Below are 25,371 nucleotides of genomic sequence, written 5' to 3'. Positions count from 1 at the left end.
CAGAGATGCTGATTCCTGTTTAACTTACAAATTATAAGTTGATGTAAATTGCTAATTTGGTTAAAAACAAGAAGAGAGAATTAAAAATATGGAAATATACTAAGCATATTTTTTCAATTTGTACCTAGGAAACTTTGCATAACTATATAGCATTAAACAATATCTGCACTATTATTTCTTTTATCAGAAAAGTTTGAAGTGGAAAATCGATTAAGCACTTAATGCTTTTAGATTATTTATAAATTATCAATTCTACGAATTGCAAATATTATAGAAAATTTACTTAATATTTATTTATATTGTCATAAATTTATGGGATCAAAATTATTAGTTACTCTGTCATATATTTAAATCATTTTATAAGTGAAATGAAGGATAATTTCTTTTACAGTTGTTCCTTTCGCCACAAACAATTTATCTTTTTGTTTTTGACTTGGCTCAGGATTTGGACAATCCTATTCAAAGTACTGAAGGTTATGGAGTAAGATTTCTTGTTTATCTTGTAGAAAATAGATTCAGTTTTTTAAAAAACTTTTTAAAATTTTTCGTTAATTTTTTTTATAGAAAGGATGTTTGATACATTTCATGAATTATTCATGTCATACTGCAATATTCGCAATGTTTTATTAAATTTCTTTATGAAAAATGATGCATGGAGTTATAATATATACTTTAAAAAGCTGTTTTAAACCATAATTTTTTGATAATAATGCTTGTGTAAATTAAAATTGTATATTTATTTCTGTGATTAAAATGTATTTATAATTGAATAAATTCTCTTTAAATAGTAATAATACTGTATACATAAATCATTAGTTTTATAAATGAAATTAAACTTTATTTGTAAATCAAGTATATTCATTGTAAAACATTGTTAAATCACAGCCCAGATGATTGAGATTTTCAGTTCTGTGCCCAGTGATAATGTTATGAGAACTTTTTTTTAATTGGAGAACTTTAAGAGTTATTCAGTTTATTATTAGATTCACCAAAAGAGTGTAATTTAGAGAATTACTACCATACATGTGTTATTACCAATTATAACTATTCTGTATGTTAGCATAATAGTATCATTTGGTACACTGATTTACCAAGATATAAAGTCACTATTGCTGCAGGCTTGAATCTTTTCTGTGATCTATTTTTACTCTTCAGAACTAATCCTACAAATTTTTGACATGCATACATAAACATATAAACTTGAATATCATTGTAGTATGATTAATATAAGATTATATAACCATTGTTTCTATACAAATTTTGTAATTCAATTTTAAAATTCAATTCTTTTGAAAATGGTATTAAAATTGAAAATTTAATAATTTAAGGAAATAATTCAATGAAATTTTAGAGGTTGAGTATTATTATTTGTCAACCAAATATGTTCTTCATGTAATCGGCCCATTTTAGTCTGTGAATATGACTTGTTTGCTTTAATGATTTTAGTTCAAAATATGTTTTAAAGTGATTGGCTTAAGTTATTACATATATGCATAATTAAATTTAATTAACTATGTTGAGTTTTCTTATTCACTCAATTAGATCCTTTTCTTTTCAAGCTTACTTTACACCAGGCTTAGTTCTCTTGATGTGTATAGTAACGTACAAAAATTTTATTTTAAAATTTATATTTTGTTACAATTATGAAAAAATATTTTTTTTCAAAACAGATGGAGTTTCCACCCAGCTACAATCTTACAACACTTTCTTTGCTCAATATTTGGCTAGAAATGATTTATGTTTCATTAGCTCATCCAAAAGATGAAAATAAGAATCAGGCAGAAGAAAACATTATAAATGATTTAATTTGCACTTTGTTCCCACCAGTTTTAATTGTTGGTATTCAAGAAGATTCAACAACTTTTGAATCAGGGGTAAGTAACAAATAATTCACTTTTTAAGTACTTTTATTTTGCTTGACTTGTTTCATGTTTGTTGTTAAGATGGAATTTTATGAAGGTTTTTTCACTGTTTTTCCAATGTTTTAATAATAAATTAAAATAATTTTCACATGAGCATTCTTGATGCCAATATACCATTTTAATATTTTCAGAATTTATTCATTAATCACCAATTTCATTATCATTTCCTTACCACCAAAGTTTGCAAAATAATACATCTTAAGATTAAAAAGTAGAAAATAATTTCACAAAAAAATTTCCACTTTTTAATACATTGGTATTTTATTAAAAATATTTTATATTTAAATGATTTACTTGCACATGCTAACATTCATTGAAAATGAGATGATGAAATGAGCTAACATTTATTGAAGATACATTTTTTTAGAATCTGAATTTCTCCTATATATTGAAAATAAAAAGAGAATTATTAACCACAGTTGTTTACTGTTTTAGTAATCATAAAAATTGATCATAAAATTATAATCTAACTAACTAAATAACATATTTTAAAATCATCTAATTAATCTAAGCATCAGAAAAGAATAGACTTTTTGAAACACTTATGTATATAAGTGTAATAACATAAGCGTGCATAAAAGTGTTTTAAATACATTACATATATTTAAAGCCTTCTCAAAATATACATCAAAGAATTAAACATTGTAATCGTTATTAATTGATTGATTTGATGATCGTATGTACTATGGATTAATAGTACCAAATATACAGAATGTAGTGTATAGTTGATAGATTTGTTCCTTTTTGTTTAAATAAAACTGATTATTAATTACAGCAGACTTCCGATTATCCGCGGGCAGGTTATCCGCGCCTGCCGCACAAAGTTTTTTTTTTTTTTTTTTTTTTGACTGATTTTTTTTAAATGGTGCAGTTTTACAGTTATGCTTTTGTAATTACATAATACATTACAGTATTAAAACAGTACATATGTATTAATTTTTCTGTGTATCCTTGACGCCTCTCGTAAATACAAAGCACTTTTCTGTTTTCATTAACAAAATGCATTTTAAGTTAGTTTTGAGTGATATACTAAAATATTAAGCGTTAGTTAAACATTTCCTGCTGTTTATTTTACGTTTTATTGTACATAAAACGATTTTTCAAAGTTGGAATCACTGTTTTCTTTTTTGCTATACCCGTTTTTTGCTTTTTTCGGATTATCCGCGATTTTTGTTATCCGCGACGGCCGCGCCACCCAATTCCGCGGATAATCGGGAATGTACTGTACCATTATATTTTAAGGGTTTTTTTTTCTTGTATTTAATACATAATTTGCAAAAAAAAAGTTTCTTTTTTATCACATTGATGAATTTTAATGAAAACAGAACATTTAATTTTTCTTTAGAAAGTCAAACAGTTTATAATGACTTTAAATATTTTTGCATTTAAAGATTATTTCTTCATTTTTATATATCATGTTACATTTACAGTTGCTTTTATTTTAGGCAGTTTATTTTTTTTTTCTCTTGGAGTCAGAATAAAACTATGCTTTTCAATGTTTTATTTCTTTTTTTAGGTAGAACATCAGTTTAATAAAATTAAAGAAAGCATCCAAGATAAAGTGTATTACCATCTTGTGCATCCCACTTTCTATTATGTTGGAAATCCTGAGACTTTAGCTGTTGACAGTATGATTGTTGAGTTAAGGGGGAAAATTCAAGAGCTTTCCTTACAACTACCTCACTTTGGAACTGAAATTCCATTAAAATGGATGCTGTTTGAGCAAGCTATTGATAGATTGATTGAAAGAGAAGTTTATTTTGCTGATATAAATAAGGTATTTTAATGGAATATTAAATTCTTAAACTTACATTATATATTCATATATATTTGCAAGTTTTATTTTTCTATCTTTGTAGATCTCTTTTTTTTTTTTTTTTTACAATAGAGATTTTGTTTTGTATGTTGTAATACTAGAGATTACATCTTGTTTATATGTCTGTGTTTTTTCTTTCAGTTTTCTGAGTAGCATAATATTATTCTAATATTGTTCTAACATTAAAGTGGCAATATGCTGTGATAGTTCCTTCTGCATTCCTTAAAAATGTCATACCCCCCCCCCCTTATATAAGTAAAGTTTGCCTTCATAAAAGTTAAGACATTAGAATCTTAATCAATTCAGAACCACAAAACACATAAAATGTATTTTGCTAATACAGATTATTTTCTGCAAGCTTGTCTGATGACTTTATTTTTCATACCTTAATTTCATAATTATTGACCTTCATACCTTAATTCTATTATTATTTCATGTTGTAATTATCTTTTAAAATGTTCAGTTTTAATAAAAGCTCTATTTTTAAGTGTGTATTGTTTGGAGATAAGAGGGGAGGTATCAATTTATTTCCTAAGAGTGCAGTAATATAAATGAATATTTCAAACTATTAATGTTTTTTTTTATTGTAATAAGCTTTACATTTTATTAAAAATATTTTTTTTCAATTAATGTTATAGTCAGGTGATAGTAGAAATAAAATTAAATGGGTTTTTTCTAATGTGTTGATGTTTGATTTAATAATTTTGATAAAAATTATTAAGGTTTCAGAAAATTGTATTTTGTATGCTTGTTTCCATTGAACAGAGAGCAATGAAAACAATAAAGGCAATGATTTATTTTTTCTGATATCATAAGAAAAATTGAATGTAACTCATAGTTGTGAATTTCTTGTTCCAGATAATTTAATATCTGTTTTTTTTTGTTTATAATCTTTCTTCTTAAAAATTACTCTCTTTAAACAACAATTCATCATTGTCTTTATAGAAATATCATTCTTTGTTATCGTTCTTTTAAATGTGCAAAGTATTCTTTTAGAAAATATATAATATTTCAACATACATACTGGGTTAGTAGATTTAAAATTTTCGTTTTCAGAGCATTGTGAGTAAAAAGTTGAGTTCTTAAGAAGTAGTAATAATGGTAATCTGTATTTTAGAACTTAAAGAAAGAGAAGAATAATGCCTTTTATTAATTGTGAGGGGAAAATAGTAAAATAGTTTTTATTATAAATATCATTTAGCTGTAATATATAAAATCAATATTAGTCGCGGCATGTATTTATTTCAAGTTGCACATTATATAGGAGTGTAATAGCTACTTACATTTGATATAAGTATCAATTAAATTAATACATATAAGATATGTTTTCAGCTTAAAAATGGTATTTGTTAAGATGTTTCTTTTAGTACCCACTCTACCTTTCTATTAAATTTTGATATGCAACATTTTGCAATTTTTGCAATCTTGTGTTAACCCCCTTTGAATGTTCTGAGCTGTAAGTCTGAAATACTGTTCCTTTAAACTTTGTTTTATGTAGAAAATCATATTTTCTTCATATTTGAACAAGGATATATTTAATATTTAATAAAATGATGAATAATTGAAATTTATTATTTAATATGCATAAATTTATGCACATTATTTATATACTGAGACAGGAAAAGATTTATTTGTATGAAATATAGTTTTTCTACCCAAGTTTTATTGTTAATTTTTTAAAAATCAACTATGCTAATTATTGTTTAAAAAACAGGTGTATTATTATTAGTAGTAACATATATATTGTAATTATTGTTTAGTAACAGGTTAGTTAGTATATTAATTATTGTTTAGTAAGAAGCATATTTGTATATTTATTGTTCATGCCTTTTAATGCTTAAAACACATGATTTCTCCTCCTCTCTTCATGGTTCTCTTTTACTATGATGTCTCAAAATTTACAAAGCAGTAATGTATTTCTAGGATGAAAGGAATATATAATTTCATTTTGGTAAGTCAAACTATAAAAAAATTATCATATCAATTATTATGTTGTTAAATATTCTATGATTAAAGGTCCTACTCTGCAATCTTTATACAGGCTATATAGGACTTAATGAAAGTCACATTCTTTTAAATTATATAGTTTAAAAATTAACTGCATAATGTTTTATCATTTCCACCATTTGAACTGATTTTAATAAGGAAATAAGCTGTGAGTGGACACTTTTATAAAGGATCAAGGAAAAGTGTTTTTTAAAATTTAATTTATTTTGTAAAAATTGTTTTAGTATTTGACATTTGTTTATTAACAGCTTTCTGAAGTGGCTCGCTTAGAAAATATTGAATCTGATGAAGAATTTTACTCCATGGTCCATTTCTATCATCATCAGGGGAAATTATGGCACATGGGCTCAGAACAGCTTCATGAAACTGATGATATTAGTGGAATGGTTATATTGAAGCCTCAGTGGTTTATTAGTTATGCTTATCAACTTTTGAGTACTGATATGCATTTATCTGTAAAAGTAAGGATATTAGATTTTTTTTTTATTTGTTACATATATTAATTTTATGTGCTGAACTTTTTACCTTGTTGGAATCTGGAGTGATATGTGATTTTTTTTTTATTTTCTCAAATCCAGAACTTGCAGATTTATAATGTGTAAACTCATTATTTTTTTTTTCCTCCTTCATATACCTTTGTAATAGTATTTGCAAATGAGTAATGAAAAATATGACTCTAATGCATTGAGGGTTTTAAATTAATTGTATTTGTTTATAGTTCTAAACTGATTCATTTATTGTTAGTATTATTCATTTAGAAAATGAGATTTCTATTGTATCTTAATGTGCAATTTTCTTGCATCCCATTAAATTCAATAAGGCCATTGCGTTTGTATTTTTTAACATAGTCTTACAATAAATGAATAAAATGTCTGTATGACACTAACTTTTAATTGCTCATCAATGCCATCTGCCAATACTTTTGTTTAATTACTAGCTGCCTTTTGTTACCAACTTGCTTGCCTGGAATATTGATTGTGCTTAATTTAACTCCCCTGTATATAAATTAATGTTTATGAACTCCTCAGTGAAGGAGGAGTTTGTCTAATGAAACCAAATCTAATTACATCATAGTACTATTAAAAACTTAATTCCCAAGATAATCTATATCAAATTATAAGTTCTCTTGTTTGGTAATATAATTTCCTTATGTTTCAATAGTGGAAGAAATTCAGAATATTGTATGAAACAATGAAATTCCATTTCAACAATAAAATCTATTATTAAAAATCATGTAAATTTTTTTTAAGTTGCCAAAATCCTGTAATAAAATTATATGGCAATTAAATTATTATAAATTAAATAACACTTTTAAAACGGTGTAAAAATTATTTTGGAAGCTACAGAAGGGAAACATTAGAATTTCACTTGATATTTAAAATTTCAAAAAATTTACTTTGAGGTGTGTATTTTTACCTGTTAAAGTATATTTATGCTGAATTTCAAAACTCAAATTCTAATTATCTTTCCTGTAAATCCACTAAATAGTTTCTTTTATAAATATAGTTAACAAGTTTATTAATGTGTATTGAAGGCCCTATGACTTTATGCAAAACAAATATTATGCAAAGGCATTTTACTTTACTAGAATCGAGTTGCACATTTTTAAACTATAATTGAATAAGATAATAAAAAGAAGGAAATTAAATTTTTTGAAAATAAAAATTGTTTAAATTTATTTTTGAGGAATATACTTTGCTGTTTTTTAATGAATTTAATTTTGAGATATTTTATTGGAGAATGGTACAGTTGGAAGACACATTTTTTTTTATCGAAGTTTCTCAATTTTAAAAGTGATTAAGCAATAAGTATAATGTTGTATCTAATACAACTTTACTATTTTACAGAATGATTCTAATGAAAATTCAATAAACAGTGATATCATACTCTCTAAAAATTTAGACAGTCTGTGGCCAAATGCATTTCATCATAAGACAATTCTACTAGATATTTTGAATAGTTTGGATGTGATTTGTGAAATGCCAGAGGAGGTAAATTGGTCAACTTTTAGAATTTATTGCATCATAAGAATATATTCACAATTACGTTTTTCTTGAAAGGGCTTAAAATTAAATTTCAGTTGACTGAGATAAATGAAGAACCTAAACTGCCAAAGTACATGATCCCATGGCTCGCAGAGCCGAAGATGGAATGTAGCTCAAATTTTGAAGGCCTTATTTTGATTCTTGATTTTTCTGGTCTCCTTCCAGGTTTGTTATTTGCCAAGTTTGCTTTTTAAATTTATTTGTTGGAATGGATGAGGCATTAAACACTTTTGGTAATGCTTTCTGGAATTTGAAAATTTGTGTTCTGAAAAGTAATTTTTAATATCTTGATACCTTGAAATAAATTATTTATTGCAATCTTTATTCATTATAAAGTGGTTTTACTTTTCTTGTAAATTTTCTTTCGGTTTCATTTTTTTAAACAATGCTTTGTAAAAGCAATCATTCAAAGATCAATTTTAAAGAAATTAAAGCAATATTATCAAAACATTGTTATTAATCATATAGAATAAATATAATTCAACCAGAGCTAAAATCTTGCTTTATAATAAATTATTTGATAAAGAAGTCTAATTAAATCTGGAAAAAAAATTAACAGGTTGCACTAAAATAATTTTTAAACTATGAGAACACAAAAAGTTTGTTATCAAACCAGTTAAAATTAACTGAACATCAACTCTAAGGAAGGATCACATTTTATTAACTAAGCTTGATAAAGAAACACTTCAAGTTTGAAACATGTCAGAATCTATGTGAAATTATTTATATGTTACTTATCACATGATTTGTTCATTCTACATTTTAATATGCTTTTTTTCTGGAAGTAACTGTATATTAAAATAAAAATAACTATTTTCTAAACATATTTTTATCGGTATTTAGTATAAAATAATACACAGTTAAAATGTTTTTTGACTATAAATTATGAATGATATCTTTAATTGGAAATATACAGGAAAGTTGAGTGGAGAATACTTCTAATTAAACTTGAAATGAAATATTTAATACAAACTTTATTTATGTTAAATAATGAAATGCTACGAAATGAATTTTAAATTATTAATAATTCTTATCCTTAAATTTATATAATGTCAAATGCATTCAGAAAGTAGAATATTTATAATATTTACAAACCATAAACAATCAGAAGTATTCTCCATTTAGCTTTCCTATTATTTCTACATAATAATAGGAAATATATATATATATATTCTCCATTTAGCTTTCTACTTATTTCTACATAAAGGTGTCATTTAAAATGCATGACCAAAAATAATTTTAATTGTGCATTATGTTATTTTTATTTAAATTAAAAACCTTAAAAAAAAAATCCCAAAATCATCCTTCCAACCAAAGATATGTTAAGCATGTTGTTTTTTAAATTTGGGAATTTGTGAAGTTTTCTAGTTGTTATTTTGGAGGAAAATGATTCTATACAAACAAATTTTGTACCGTTCTTTCCTGCTAATTTAATTACTATGCCAATTTTATTAGATTTTTACATTTTTTAAAATTTATTTTTAAGTAATATTTATATACTAATAATTATGCTTAATATTATCAAATAGAATGGTTAAACATTTATGTATAAACACAGTAAATAAATCTAGGGTTTTAAGGTAAGAAATGTATAATACTAAATACATTTAGTTTACTCTGCTTTTGAATTTTCACATTGACAAATAAATGCCAAAGTATAATTCTGAAAATGTTTCTCCGTTTTTGAAACATGAATTATCTATATTTCTTAAAACAATCATTTTTTTTTATCAATTACTCTATTTTATCTGTTGTTCTTTCTGATCCCAGGTGGTATAGCTGTGTTATACCACTTCCATTAAATCAAAGATCTCTAAAAAGTCTGAAAACAATACAAATCCCTTAAAATCTCAAATATTAAAATTTAAACATTTAAGAATATGATTGGGGGAGGTTTTATCTGCCTTGCACCATGGGCATTCAGCAAAGATTCTCTGGCCATGTTGGAAGGTGAGGGATTTGGTGTGTCCACTCAAAACATGAGAGAGAACCATTTCTAGAGATATCCAGACGGTGATACCAACCAGGACTCTTACCAAAATACCAAGGGTGAGCAACCCTCCAAAGGGCACTCAACTCTACCTTTGTGATAAAGGTGATTTCAAAATAAGTTAGTGTTGCATCACCATGAAATATGTCAGCTGAGGCTGTCTTAGCTAAGTTATCGGCTATCTCATTACCATTTAAACCAACATGTGAGGGGACCCACTGAAAGTGTATAGAGTGTTCAGCGGAGAGCCTGGCAATAAGGTCTAAGATATTCATGTTAGTCTTGTCCCCCACTTTTGTCCAATGAGAAAAGTGCTGTATAGAGGCACGACTGTCCGTTAAAATCCAAATGTCCCTGAAGACATCTTCAGAGGATGTGTCGATATATTGAAGGCCCTCATAGATTGCAATAAATTCGGACCTGAATACAGAACAGTTGTCAGGATTTCTAATCAAAATATCAGTAGCTCCTTAAGGAGTCTCTATGTGCACGTCACTACCAGAAATGCCACCATTTCCTTTACTGCCATCAGTGTACATTTTCAGAACCGAAGATGGAATGTTATGAATTGTTTCTAGAGCCATTTATCTAGTAAATTCAGGTAACTCTGACTTTTTGCTTACCTTGGCCTAGAGATCAGTATGGAAATGAATTCGATCAAGGTCAAACTTAAAATTCCAATAAGACTTTAAGAAATGTAGTTCCACAACTCCAGAAGGTATACCCATCTCTTTTGTGAAGGAAAAAGGACTGTGTTTCTTTAAATGCTTATTATTATACCATGGATGAAGGTAAGCAGAAGTTCTGTGCTGATCATTGTGGCTATAGAGCTTGTTGCAATATTTTGAAAGACAGTGACTTCTTCTCAGAGAAAGAGGTGGCAGATCACTCTCGTACAGTACAATCAATATTTTTAGAGCAGCTATTACAAAGGCCGGTAAATATTCTTGAAGCACTCTTTCAAGTTTGTCTAAGTTAGCTTTTGAGGCACAAAAGTAAATCAGGAAACCATATTCTAGAATTGGACTGATCAGAGAGATGTAGAAGCATCTGCACCCCAGTCTCGTCCAAAGATATATTTAAGTATGTTGAGTCTTTTACTACATTTATTTATAAGAGCCTCTGTATGTCTGTTGCTCAATATCTCTTAATCGAAAACGTAACACAAGTATTTGGCATTTTTTGTATAATTTAATTGACAGCCATTCATAAAGACACATGGTTGGTAGTTAGAAAGACGTCTGCTACTAGTAAAGAAAGTGCAAACCCGCAATCCCCCTGCCTACCCGAGTTAGGTGTAAGGCAGGTTAGGTACATGGGCAGTAATTAATTACATATAAATAAAAGGTGCAATACATTAAAAATAAATTGTATTATGTAGTTTGTACAGGGCTCGACCCATCAACAAGATGGGGAGAGGAAAGGTAGTAAAGAAATCTACCAGTGACTTTGAGGTATTGAATGTCAGTTTATGTATTTCAGCAAAAGAACATACCTCGGTTAGTGCAGAATTGATGTTAGATTCAATTCTCCCTAAGTGAGAAGCAGAATGCCACAAGATATGTCATCGTCAAAACACCTCACGTTACAGTAGTTACTGATTACCTCTTCGATGCCAGCAATATATAGTGGAAACAATAATGGCTCAGTACTGACCCCTGAGTTAATTCATGTCTCAGTCTGAAAGGGTCAGACAAAGTGTTTTTGTATTTTACTCTAAATTATCTGTGCTTTAAAATATCAGAAATCCAAGTCAGGGTACTTCCTTTAATACAATAAACATAAAGTTTTGTCATGAGCTTTTGTCTCTAGACTTTGTCAAAGTTCAACTCTTGTCCAAAAGAACAGCCGCAGTGTGGTTGGTTGGTTTTAAGTTTTAAGAATCCCTGACATTCTGGCAAAAGAAAATATCTGATCAATTGTACTATGTCCCTATTTTATCTATAACTACTTTATAAACATGGAAATTAAATAAAAGCAAGTACAATTAAAATTTATTTAAAATGAACTAGTTCAGGTCACCATATATGTCATTCTATTGTTTTGTTGATATGTATTGTTTCTTATAATGACTGATTTTTCTTTTTCTAGTTGGTTTTTTTACAAAACTTCTTGTTCGTTTGTTTCGGTGGTCCTCACGGCATGATTGGAAAGATAATTCAAATTTATTTTCCCGAAGAGATGATGTCCCTGTTGATTATAACCATAGCATTCGCTTACAAAAAATACATGAACATAGAATACAAGTATGTATAGAATTGCAATTTTTTTTCTTATTAATTTTTTGGAATAATTTGTTTGTTAATATTTTTAATTATTCAGCATTATTTATTACTTTTAAAAATCGATATTTTTACATTCCTTTTGAATTTCAAATTTCAAATACTAATTAAATAAATGATATATTATCTTATGTACTGATTAGTGGTTTATTAAATTGAAATGGCAGAGAAGTATCCTTAACATTTTACCTAATCAAAGGCAAATGGCAACTTATTCAAAAATATTTGTTATTAATTTTTTCCAAAAATGATATTATGCTAATTAGAAATTTTGTTGCAAAACTATCAAAGCAAACAATAAATTATTTTAACTTTTAACAAAAGTTTAATCTTTTATTTTGCAGGTTACTATAACCCAAAGAAAGTATTTAGAAGCTGAAGAAGGAATAAAATTATCTTTTCCTTCTCCTCACATATGTTCAAAGGTAACAAATGATTATTGTTAACCATATTAATAATATTTACATTTGATAAAATATTTAAACTAAACATGAAAAGTGAATTCATATTCTTGATACATTTGTAACTAATGTTTTTAATCCTTTCTATTAAAGTAAGTCTTTTATCTATTATCTTAAGTTTATCCATTTCTCTAAAAATAAGTTCTGATTTGACATTATAAATTTTTTTATTTTTTTTATTTCTGAATCTCATGTCCTAAATTAATTCTTTCATATGTTGCAGTTTCTGTCTTTTCAGCTGTAACCTTCATGGAGGAAAGTTATTTGTTACTGTAAAAGGAACTAAAAAAATAGATTTTAAAAACATAATTCCAGTTGTTTCCATGCTTTTCTGATATAATAGCATTTCTTACTTTTTTAATTAATGTCATTATTGTTACTCTGAGAATTTTCTAATGAAATATGAATATTTGTTTCTGTAACAAAATTGACTTTTTTAGGTGCGGCATTTACTAGAAAGAGAGATTGAACATTTACGTGATATCTGGTTCAAGAGAATGTCATATTCCTTAAATATCCCATGTCCATGTGCAAAACCTTGCAAAATACATGATATAAAGCAATGTACGGATCAACAGTGCATGCATCTTCTGCCTCTTAATGACTGTTTAACCAAAAAGGCAGGTCAATTCTTTCCTTTATTACTTTCAATTTAAGTGTCAGTGATTATGGATTTAAATAAATCTGTGCATTACCTTTTGGTTAACATACTAATTAATGTAATGAATTTTACTATATTATGAAGTTATTTGATTGATAGCTTTTTACATGATATTCATTAATTATGCAAACGCTGTAAGAAATTTTAATGAATGTAATGGACATGCATTTTTATTTAATTCCATAAGTGTTTTTGAAAACTTTTTAAAAATTATTCATCCACTTTCATGTCATAAATTAGATTTAGGATCTAAATATTTTTAAGCATTTTCTTCTGACTAACCTTGATGCTGAGACATTTATATCAGTTATCTTATACGATCAATAATATAGAATAGGAGCATGGTGTAATGAAGACCATGATCAAGTGATAATTTATATTTAGAGATTTTTGCAGTGGATTAAAAAAATAGGCCTTCCCCAAAAAATTATTTTTTTTTAATTGAATTGTCTCATATCAAGTGATTTCTTCAATGTCATTAATATTTTAAAGCCCAACTTGTATTTATAATGCATAAACTTTTCTTTAAACAAAATTTATTTTTTGAAAATTTAAGTCTTATGAAAATATTATGCAATATTGAAATAATATTCTACATATCTTAATATTCAGAAAATTGTACAATATGGACCAAATATTATACAATATTCCAATTTATTAAATTAGAATTATTATGTAATGATAAATTTTTCTATTTATAATGTTTTAGATAAATAAATATCCTATTTCATTAGTCTAAAACTTTTTACTTTAATATTCTCTAATTTGTTTTTAAAATATTTGTCTTGTAGGTTGTGGAATGTGAACATCGTCTTGTGAAAACTGATTTTATTCAGAAATATTTCTTTAGTACTTCAATTGAAGGTAAATAAGAATTATTTTTATAGTTGCGATTTTAAATGGGACAGGTTGAAACTTTTAATTATAAATCATTAAAGTTAAATTATGAAAAGAAATTTAAAATCTTTAAAATTTGCAATTTTGAGAAATAATACATTTTCAGAAAGGATTAAGTTTTTAATGAATTTTTTTGTCAACTGTGAAATTGGACTAGCTAGAAAACAAATCTGCATAATGGTGATCATTAAAAAAATACTATTTCTAGCTAAAGCTTTGCAACAGAAATGAATTTCAATGGAAAGCTTACAGTAAATGCTCAACTAGTTTCTGTGGTAGGAATCAAGAACAGACGTTGTTAATTCCTTTAGTTGCTAAATAATTGTGATAATTATGTCTAAAATATTTTTAAAAATTGAATATTTATTGAACTAATATTTTATTCTATTCTAAATTTTTCCAATCACTTTTTTTTAATGATGAGCTTGGAATCTTAAATGTAACATTTACTCATTACAATAAATATTGTTTCATATGCTTTAGGAGATCCAGCAAAATATTCTAACAGCATCAGATTATCAATGGATGGTTCTTCTACCCCTATTGCAGGAAATTTCTATTGGAATGATGCTGATTTTGCACGTGAAGAAGCACCCTGGATAAGTGTTGTGGGGAAAATGTTAACTCGTGCTAATACTGGACAAGATTGGATAGCTTTGGCCAAAAGATTAGGTAAAATATTCTTCTTTTTATGAAAGCTTATTGTAAGTTATAAGAAATTATTAATAATTATACAAAATATACATCAAAGTTTCTTTTACATCTATATTTCAAAGATTTTTTTTTTTTTTTTTTTTTTTTTTTTTTTTTGTAATTCCAATGGAATCATTCTGAAGGAACTAGAAATAACAAAAAAGAAATTAATTAATGAAATATACAGAAGATTGATTTCCTGATAGAATTTTAAATACTTCTAATTTAAGCAATTTTCTACTGATAATTAAAATAAATAAATTTTATCTGTTAATGAGATGTATTTGTTTGATTAGATATGAAGAAAAACTACTTAATGCATAGAATCAAAATTTTCTTTTATGTTTTCTAAGGATCATTGATATTCAAATAAATTTTTTAAGCATTTCAAATAGTTTATTGAAAGAATCTGCATAAAAGCACTATTTATATCTAATACTTTTTAAAATGTAATTACAATTTAGTAGCATTATAAAATCTGAAAATTAAACATAATTATGTCTAATATCTTTTAATGGAATAAAATAAATTTTAATTATTTTTCTAAAACATTTTAGCAATCTAAAAGAAACTGTGATTTTTTATAAATATTCTGAAAAAATGCTGTATTTTCTTATCCATCCATATTTTTAAAAAGTATTTATATATATGAAAAATAAAAGTTGTAAGTTTTCTATTCTTAAATTTAAAAAAAAAAGTGAAAGAGACGGTAATGATAGAAATTTTATAATTGTTTACTGATTTTTATTTCAAGGAAATGTTTGAAAAGCATAGATTAAAAAAATTCAATCAATATTTGATTTTGCAATTTTCTTAAATAAAACTGTAAGCTTGTATATGAGCAAGGTTTTCTTGTCCAGTCACGACGAGTTCCCGCGTTTCACAACGGCCCGAGTTGCCATTTTGTTAATTTATCAGTTAATGTAGTGTAGATGTGGCCAAATGCCTGTCAGCATAAATAAAGACCAAGTGCCAGATTCTGGGCTATAGATTTAATTACAATTAAATTATATTATATTACAGGGGTTAACATTTGGAGAATATACAGCTTTGGTGGCTCAAGAATCGTTTCTAATACATCAGCAAACACTACTGGACATCACACCCCCTATTGCTCTCTCCTTGCTTCTTCACACCCCCTCCCTTTCTGTTCAATGCTCTCTGGGTGTGACCTTGGAACCCAGGATGCAAAATTTGGCTAAATATCGCCCTGTGGAGTGAGACAATCATGGCCATTCCTTACTGTATGATATGATGCATTTAATATTTAAAAGGGGAAAAAAATATATTTTAAAGAAAAGTGCAAATTTAAATTAGTTACAAAAAAAATATCACTCTACAAATGTCAGGTACTTTTTAAAAATATCTGTTTCATAAATGGAAAAGTTTCATAAATACATGAACTTTTACATTTTAGACTTTTTCCGCTTTTCTAAGTTTTTTTTGTGTGCTAATGAAATGTTCGTTTCAAAAATTCTTGGTAATTTCATTATTAACTGTTAAAATTCATTTCAGGTTATAGTGAGAGAGAAATTAGAAGATTTGCTGAAGAAACTATTCCACCTGTTTCAGTACTAAACAATTGGATTGATAGTAATGGAAGAACCAGATATTGCATTGATCTTTTGATCACTTGCTTAGAACAAATGGGGAGGCAAGATGTTGCAGACTATATTTTTGCTGAATTAGGTAAACATATATTATGTATTCAATATAAAATTATGTTAACTGTATAATGTGCAATATATTTTTTTATGATGAAGGATGTAGTTCAATTAGATAGCTGCTATATATAAGACTTAATTTCATTTTATTCATATGTAAATTTCCATGAATGTATATATTCATTATACAGTCAACATAGATGTTCTTCTCAATTTCGTATGTATAAAAGTATTCTGAACGAGTTGGTTTTATGTGAGCATCTGTTGAAACAGTGTATTCACTTAACATTAATAAATAATTTTAGGCTTCTTATCTTAGTTTTTAGGTTAATTTAATACTACACTATCCTTTTCTGAACATATTGCCTTATCTTTCCAGAAAAAATACATGTCAAAATGTGGTGCAACTATTGCATATAAATTTTATATCCATACACGTACAATGTTGATTAATTTACTAAATAATTTCATCCATTGTTAGCACTGCTATTTGATGTATGAATTTAGTTCTCTTTTTAACAAAGGGACAAAGGCGGCGACAGAGATTTGACGACGGGGAGGCAAGACAAATCCGACAGGGGGGCAAGCCCAATATATCTAATTTGGCTTCAAAATAACTCATAATAATTAATTTTACATTTAATTAAAGAAAATAAAGTATTATTTAGCTTCTTTTTTACTCAGATACCGACCCTTTCTTTCACTGTTAAAAATTTGCAAAGATATTTGTAAAAAAAAATGTTGCTCTCAGTTTCTTTTACTGTCTGTCAAAATATCGCTAATATTTGAGCCTATTTTTTATGAAACTCTTGAGATTTAATTGCATTGAGATCTAATTTTAGAAAAAAATATGATTATATTTTATTCTAGGCTGTAGTATACAAATAGGAACATAAATTGCGCCAAAATGGCATGTCATTCTAAATGAACAAATGCATGTTCTTATCCTGGAATCTATATAAAATGAATGTTGAAAGAAAAAATTTTATAAAAGAAATTTTTTAGAAATATAGAATAATAAATAAAACACATTCGATGTTTTCTCCAAAAATAGATTTTTCAGCGTAGTTTCCTACCTAAAATATTTGTTAAGTAAGGATTGCAACAACGAGCAAAGGTGTTTCGAATCCGAGGAAAATAAGTGTGCGTGCTCAACAAAAATTTACTATAGATCGGACAAGAACAATATAGAATGCTGAAAAGATACAATGTTATTGTTCCTTAAGAAAGCTGGAGAAAATATTTTCTAAATTTATGTATAAACTTACTATTTTATGTAATATATGAAAAATATTCTTATGAAATATGGACTGCTTCAACGTTAGATCCCCAACGTATTTATTTTTCAATATATATATATTTAGGATTAAAAACCAATGCATTTTATTAAAAAAACAATTAAATCTTGAATATGAATTCCCCTATCTTCATTTTTAAGCATGCGTTCTATGGTTAAGTACATTTTTAATTCGACGTTATTGCTAGCTAACATTCACCCCAAAACGTGAGTTTTATCCCCTTAGTTGCATGCATTGATTTTTCTTAACTCCTTTGTATACAATGGCGAATCTGAATCACTTATGGAATTATTGAATTTTAAATCTGAAATTAAGTGAAATATTAAGTAATTTAAAATGCAAAAATCTTTTGAAAATGCATCATTACCTCAAATGCCCTTATATTATTCTAGGGATAAAAATAACATTAATTGTCCGAAATAAGATCTGCTATCTTATTAGGAAGTTAGGTAAGTTCGTATGTCAAGGGGTTAATGTGTTATTTATGAATATTCTAAAAATAACTATTTTAATCATCTTTTTATCAAGGCATCTTTATACAAAGTCTATTAAAAATTTAGAAGCATCTGAAATTATATAGTTTTTGCCGCAAATAGTAATTGAAAGAAAAAAAATAATATATAAACGATACGTTCCCGATTATATAGTCATAATATTGAATGGAGAGTCTGAAGATAGGTTGTAATTTATTTATTTATTTAACAAATTGCATATTTGGGTAAACTCTTTTAGTGTAGCTAAAAAGCTATCAAACCACAAATATTTTTTTTTTTTTGTCGTCAACTGCAGTCAGCAATATTTATTTAGTGTAATAATTGTAGCCTGATAAATTAGATTGCAAAAGAAAACAGATACTGTTAAATAAATTTAATTTACAATTATACAATTTACTTAATTCAGTGATTTATAATGAATTCACATAATGTGGCTACAGCAAAATAACACTTTTTAGCATGCATATTCACAAGAGTGTCAAAAGAAAAGAGTATTAAATGGTTTATTAAATTTAGTTTAACCATTAACTAGATTTTAATCAGACAATTCTCATAGTGAGATGAATAAAATAAATTTATCAATTCGTTATTGAGGAAGTAATAATTATATATATAAGATGACGATAAATTTTTGAACTTGAATTTGAATGAAGAATTATGGAAAACAACTCTATCGTCTTATTCATGAATAATATAAAAGCATCAATTTCTCTAATCCACTGGAGGTAATCGAAGTGATAAAAACAATTTTTTTCCATAATCTATGATAAAATCTTACCCGAAGGACAAAGATTAGTCAGGAAAAATGTGACGTCTTATTCATTGGACAGCTTATTGATTATTATACTAAATTTATTATAAATTAAATGCTGAATGAACGTTATGACATTTAAATAAAATGATGGAGAATTTGGACTCGTCAACAACCATTCACATTGAATTCTTAGTCGACAGATTAAAATTTTTTGACAAAATGGGACATATCTTATTCACATGTTGTCTTGTCGGCTATATTGCCAAAAGAAGTGCAAATTAAAAGCTTCATGAACGACATTTGAATCAAATGTCTGAAAATTTGTGAATAGATTCTTCGACATTCAGTTCATAGTCGGTCGCCTAAAGTTGCCGGCAGATTGCGATATCTTATTCACTTGTCTGATATATTGCCAAATCTAATGTAAATTATAAGCTAAATGAACGACATTTCAATCAAATATCTGAAAATCTGCAGATTTAATGTCTTCGGCATTCACCGCATTTTCATAGTCGTCCGATCATAAATTGCTAGCAAAATGAGAATATCACCATGTCGATATCTTATTCACTTGTTACCTTGTCGGTTATATTACCAAAAGTAGTACAAATTATAAGCTTAATGAACGGCAGGTCTGAAAATCTGCGAATTTAATATCTTCGACATCCATTGCATTCAGTTCTTAGTTCGGTCTATCAAAAATTATCCGCAAAATACAGTATATTATTGGCCTACCGCCCTATTGATTATTTCGCCGAATATAGTCAAATTACTTTAACCGTTACTTGGGACACTTCAACTGTTTACAAGATATTAACTAAGGTGGATTTTAAATAATCATATTCGATAATGCGCTACTCTCTACAACCGTCCTAAAATGGTGAACACGTTTGCCGACGGGGGGGCAAGAGGCTTCCGACAGGGGGGCAATTGCCCCCCTGTTATCGCCGCCTCTGCAAAGGGGGGGGGGAGGAACGGAAAGTGACTTTATCCACAATTTTTTAAAATACTAATCAATAGTTATTTTTATATTTAAATGCATATCTATATCAGTTGACATTCTAAAAATGAACTGTCAAAAATTATTAAAAAAGATGAGCAATATATATATATATATATATAATGTAAAGCACATATTTTTAAGCAGTTATGTGACTGAGAAAAGAAAAGACACTATTGAAAATTTTAAAAGCTTCCAATTTATTCCTACAATTTGGTACTACTATTACTCCTACAATTTGGCCTCTTTGAAAATCTGAGAGGTCCAACACTTTTGAAAAAAATACAAGAATTACAGAACTTTAATAAAGCTAACATATACTACCAGAATATATAAATATTGCTATTTATAAAAAAAACTGGTGCTTATGAAGCGCATTCAAAAATGTCACCTTTATTCACAGGTGTTTCCATTCTTTTGATAACAACTTGTGTGTATGCATATATAATATTATTTCTGTATGTACGATAGGACCGGAACTTCCTTCACCTCCAGTGTTCATTAGTTATCAGTGGGAATCCCAAGATACTGTTTTGCATTTGAGAAGACGCATAGAGCTTGCTGGTTTTCCTTGCTGGATGGATGTTGGCAATCTTCAGGGAGGTGAAGCATTATATGGGAAGATATATGAAGGGATTAATAAAGCAAAGGTACTTTTTTTTTTAATTTCATAATATTTAGACCATTTATATTTGTTATCATAATTTTTTCTTACTTTTTTTATTAGATCAGTATTTTTGGTAGAATATATTTAGACTTATAGTTCTGTGTGCTCATGTTTGTGAGAAGATGTAGGTACAATTGGAGTATAATATAAATTTTAAATATTATTTTATCAAGTACTATTATAACTTTGATATACAAAAATATGGTTATATTTCAAAATTATAACATGAACCTTATAAATATAATTATATATTTTTAATTCTCATTCATGTTTGACTGGTATACACAGATGAATATTTGTACAGTAGAGTACCAAGTGCTGTATTTCCAAATAGGCAGCTTTACTGAAGTAAAGAGTAAATTAAAGGGTGTTTTAAGACTAGTTGCCACATAAATTTGTGAAAAAAATATATTTTAAGGATTCTAAAATAGGACTGCAATATATGTTTATATTAAATTATTTATTTTATTATTAAGTAAATTATAAGTAATTATTTTTTTAATGTTGAAATATTAATTATTAATCATTGAGTAATGTTATATTTCATTTGATAAGTCAAGTAAAATAATAATTTTTGATGTTGCATTTGTTTGAAATGAATTGTTTCTTTATAATGATTTATAAATATGAAAATTATTAACTAATAATTGTGATAAATTTTTTAAAGAATTTTCTTACTTTATTTTTAAAAAGTTTAAAATCAATCGTATAGTTTTAAAAAGTTACTAAGATAAAAAAACATTGCAAAAGTAAATCATTAACATATTGATGAAGTTAAAAATGTTTGGAAATATGAAGTTAAATTGAGGAATTATTTAAAAAGGAGTTACATTGTCTAGAATTGTAAACTATCTAAATCTGACATTGAGAATACTAGCTGAGGGTTATACTTATCATTTGACTGCAAGTCAAGTTTATAAATTTGATTCAAAAATAGCATCGTATCTTCAAAATAGATAATTAATATGATGATAGTATAATATTAAATTCATATAGATAGATTAATATTAAACTAAATTTATATACATTTTTTATAATAGACTTTTGTGTAATTATATATTCTTCTACTGCTAAATGAAGAGATATTTTAAAAATTTGGTCCATTTTTACCTGCCTGATTAATCGTTTGGGTGAAGTGAAATAATATAGTTGGAAACAACTTTTTATAGGTTGTTTTATGTTGTCTCACACCTCGCTATGTCCTTTCACCTTTGTGCACAAGAGAAATGAGCTTAGCCGATGTTCTTCGTAAACCGATAGTGCCTATAATTCTGGAACCTATGCCATGGCCACCACCTGGAGCTTTAGCACTTATTCTCAGTTCACTTGTTTACATTGATTTATGTGGTAAATATTATTTTTAATGCCCTTAAAAGCAATTTTTTACTATAAAAAGTATGACATAAAATTTATTCAAATCTAATGTTGTTGTAAATGAAATTCTTTGATCGACTTTATATTTTTCTTTATTCTTTTAATGACTTTTTTGAAAAATATTATCATAAATAAGAAAAATTCTGGAATATAATAAGAATTATCGTACTAAGAGAAACTCATTTCAAATTTCAGATTCTAACTATAATGTCTTTTCAAGATTTTTAGGTTCCGTATTAGTCTTATAACTTAACATTTATTTAGGAAGTATATTTAATTTTTCATTCTTTTTTTCTAATATGTTTGAAATATCTTTTTGATTCTAAAATAAAATGTACAATTTTATTTTGCATGCTGTTATCCAAAGAACTTTAAAAAGTGACTTGTTCAACCGAATTTTAGTAAGCAATTTATTTATTAGATGCATTTCGGTTATGTATTCCAGTATCTTTTTTCTTAAAAACTGTCAGATGAAGTTCGATTCCATTTTCCTTAGTGCCTAAATCTTCTTATAGTGAGAATGGGGTCAGTTGAATAGATTTTACGCTAAATCATGCCTCCTATCCGGTTTTTCTAATTGAAAGTGCAATATAATAAATGTTTTCTCAAAAGAAGCAAGTGAATGAATTTTTATTTTGAATACTTGTCAACTGAAATTTGTTCAATGCTGTGTTACAATTTGTCTTCCTTATTTTAATCAAATAACTTTTTGAAGCTATGTTTAATGCAGGGTAATGCTACAAATATTTCATGTTATACATTTGTAAAGTATGTAAGGATAGTACTGTTACGTCATGGCATGCAAGAGCGCCACCTACAACAAATGTGATCTTGTTCATTCGAATGCTGTAACCCGTTGAAAGCGGTTGCACAAAATAAAGCCTGAATAACTACATAACGTCATCCGTATTTTCTTCTAATACATCCATTTTTAATCGACGATAACATTGGTCCGTCGAGCCGGAGCAAATACCATGGATAAAAAAGTTGAAAAAAGCGATGACCAAGAAGCGGTTTCAGAAAAGAAACTAAATAAACTGAAAGGCTCGATAAAAACTACTTTGAAAAGAATCGAAAGTTTTAATGCCGAAAAGTCAGCTTCCAAGGACATTAACGCAATGGAATTAGAAGTGAAATTAAGGAAACTTGGACAATTGCAAGCACAGTTGGACAAGATATCCGAACAATATTGCGGTATTGAAACGTCGGAAGATATAGAAACCATCCTAGAAGATATTGATCAAATAAATATACGGATTGAAGAAACAGAGGTAGGTCTGAAATTGCTATTAAATTCAATTAAAGATGAATTTAAAATTAACCCTGTTTCAAAGGATAATGCAGTAACTAAAATCCGACTACCGGAAATTCCATTACCAGAATTTTCTGGAAAAATAGCTGATTTTGCAAATTTTAAAAATTTATTTGTTAATTTAATTAGCAACAATGAGCAATTAAATGATTCTCAAAAGCTGTATTATCTCCGTGCATGCTTAAAAGGAGAAGCTAAATTATTAGAATCGTCTAGTGATAACTTTCAATCACTCTTTAAAGCATTATCAGATCGTTATGAGAATCAACGTCAATTGATAGAATCTCATATATTAGAAATAATAAATTTTGAGAAAATTCGTAGCGAATCTGCTAAAGAACTGTGTGCCTTAATAGACTGCGTTAATAAAAACATCAGAGCGTTAAAGGTTCTTACATTCGAACAAAATAAGCTATCTGATTTAATGCTTGTAAACATCATTCTACAGAAAGTAGATAAAGAGACAAGGAAGCAATTCGAGCTTTCTCTAAATACGGCAGAAATTCCTACATTTGAAAATTTGATGAAGTTTCTAGAAAAGCGAAGTTCTTTGTTAGAAAGTATTAACCGTATTCCAAGTAAATACGAACGTCCACAAAATACGAGCATATTTAAAAGAGCGAAAACACTTATAGTTAATAATAAAAATTCCAATGCTAAAGCTTGTATTTTATGCAAAAACTATCACGCACGTTTTAGATGCGTTACTTTTCAAAATATGTCTATCGATGACAGAAAGAACTTTGTTAGGAATAACAAATTATGCATTAACTGTCTTAAACCTCACCCGGGGATCTGCAAATCAAAATATTCTTGCAACATTCCAAGTTGCGGTAAAAGGCATAACTCGCTCATACATGATGAGTCAGCTGAAAATCGCGCTACCACTTCAGATTCAAGGGCACGGGCGAGCGAAAGCCAAACAGATGCAGAAACGAAACCGAAACTAAACGTACTAACCGAAGTATCTGCTTTGACGTTGAATCCGAGAGAGACTAAACAGGCGATAGAAGGGAATAAATCAGTTATATTAAACACTCTTCTTATTTATGTGAAAACTGCAGATGGTCGGAGAGTTCAATTAAGAGGGCTCTTAGACAATGCTTCGACTTCATGTATTCTTCGAGAAGATGTAGCTAGAAAATTGGGAATCAAACTAAAATCAATAAAACAAGGTATAACTGGTATAAATGGAATTACGCAGTTTATTAAACACGCTGCTAACATTGAAGTATCAAATCGAGATTATTCATTTTCACACATGGTGAAATGTTCTATTCTTCCTAAAATAACCGATGAGATTCCTGTATCGAAATTAAATATATCTGCATTAAATATTCCCTGTTCAATTGAACTAGCTGATTTCAATTTCCACACACCAGGTCAAATTGATATACTATTAGGAAGTGAGCTATTTTTTGAGATTTTAAAACCTGAGCAACTTCGTCTGCAAAATGGAGATGTAATATTACAAAATACTAAGTTTGGTTATTTAGTTACAGGCATTCTTCCCCAGTTACCTCAAAAGGCCAATTGTTATCTCGTAAGTGAACCAAATTTAGATGAAGCAGTTAAACAATTTTTTGAATTGGAATCATTGCCGGATAATGTTAAAGAAATAACAAAGAGTGAAGAAATTGATTGTGAGGAGCATTTTGTTAAAACCTATAAAAGAGATAAAACGGGAAGATTTATAGTTCAGTTACCCATAAAGGAAAATGCCGAATCATTACTAGGAAATTCCAAAGAAAATGCAATCAAGCGCCTAAATGGTATCTGGAATAAATTAAACAAAAATAATACTATGGAAATCTTATATAAGGAATTTATGCGAGAATATGTGAGTTTAGAACACATGGAGGAGATTAAAATTGAAGCTGATAGCAATGTGAACTATTACATTCCCCACCATGCGATATATAAACCTGAGAAAACGTCAACTCCCTTAAGAGTGGTTTTTGATGCAAGTGCAAAAACAACAAGTGGATATTCTCTGAATTCCATTTTACTAAATGGAGGTATTATTCAGCAAGA

At 27.5% G+C, this 25,371-nt stretch overlaps 1 protein-coding gene across 2 annotated transcripts in view; it reads left to right on the top strand.

The window, feature by feature from the left end:
• Positions 1-25,371, top strand: part of LOC129984030 (uncharacterized) — a 127,899-nt gene that overhangs the window by 95,762 nt on the left and 6,766 nt on the right. For both annotated transcript variants that reach the window (XM_056093784.1, XM_056093783.1), the window contains exons 8-21: positions 392-481; positions 1,671-1,874; positions 3,439-3,699; positions 5,994-6,206; positions 7,593-7,736; positions 7,826-7,955; positions 11,872-12,026; positions 12,407-12,487; positions 12,964-13,143; positions 13,976-14,048; positions 14,565-14,753; positions 16,290-16,463; positions 20,456-20,634; positions 21,821-21,998. In XM_056093784.1, the coding sequence (XP_055949759.1) occupies positions 392-481; positions 1,671-1,874; positions 3,439-3,699; positions 5,994-6,206; positions 7,593-7,736; positions 7,826-7,955; positions 11,872-12,026; positions 12,407-12,487; positions 12,964-13,143; positions 13,976-14,048; positions 14,565-14,753; positions 16,290-16,463; positions 20,456-20,634; positions 21,821-21,998 (2,251 nt within the window). The remainder of the gene's footprint in view (positions 1-391; positions 482-1,670; positions 1,875-3,438; positions 3,700-5,993; positions 6,207-7,592; positions 7,737-7,825; positions 7,956-11,871; positions 12,027-12,406; positions 12,488-12,963; positions 13,144-13,975; positions 14,049-14,564; positions 14,754-16,289; positions 16,464-20,455; positions 20,635-21,820; positions 21,999-25,371) is intronic.

This window comes from Argiope bruennichi, chromosome 9, assembly GCF_947563725.1.
Source record: "Argiope bruennichi chromosome 9, qqArgBrue1.1, whole genome shotgun sequence".
Taxonomy (NCBI): domain Eukaryota; kingdom Metazoa; phylum Arthropoda; class Arachnida; order Araneae; family Araneidae; genus Argiope; species Argiope bruennichi.
The sequence above is the reverse complement of the archived record's forward strand: the minus strand, read 5'-3'. Positions and strand labels throughout refer to the sequence as shown.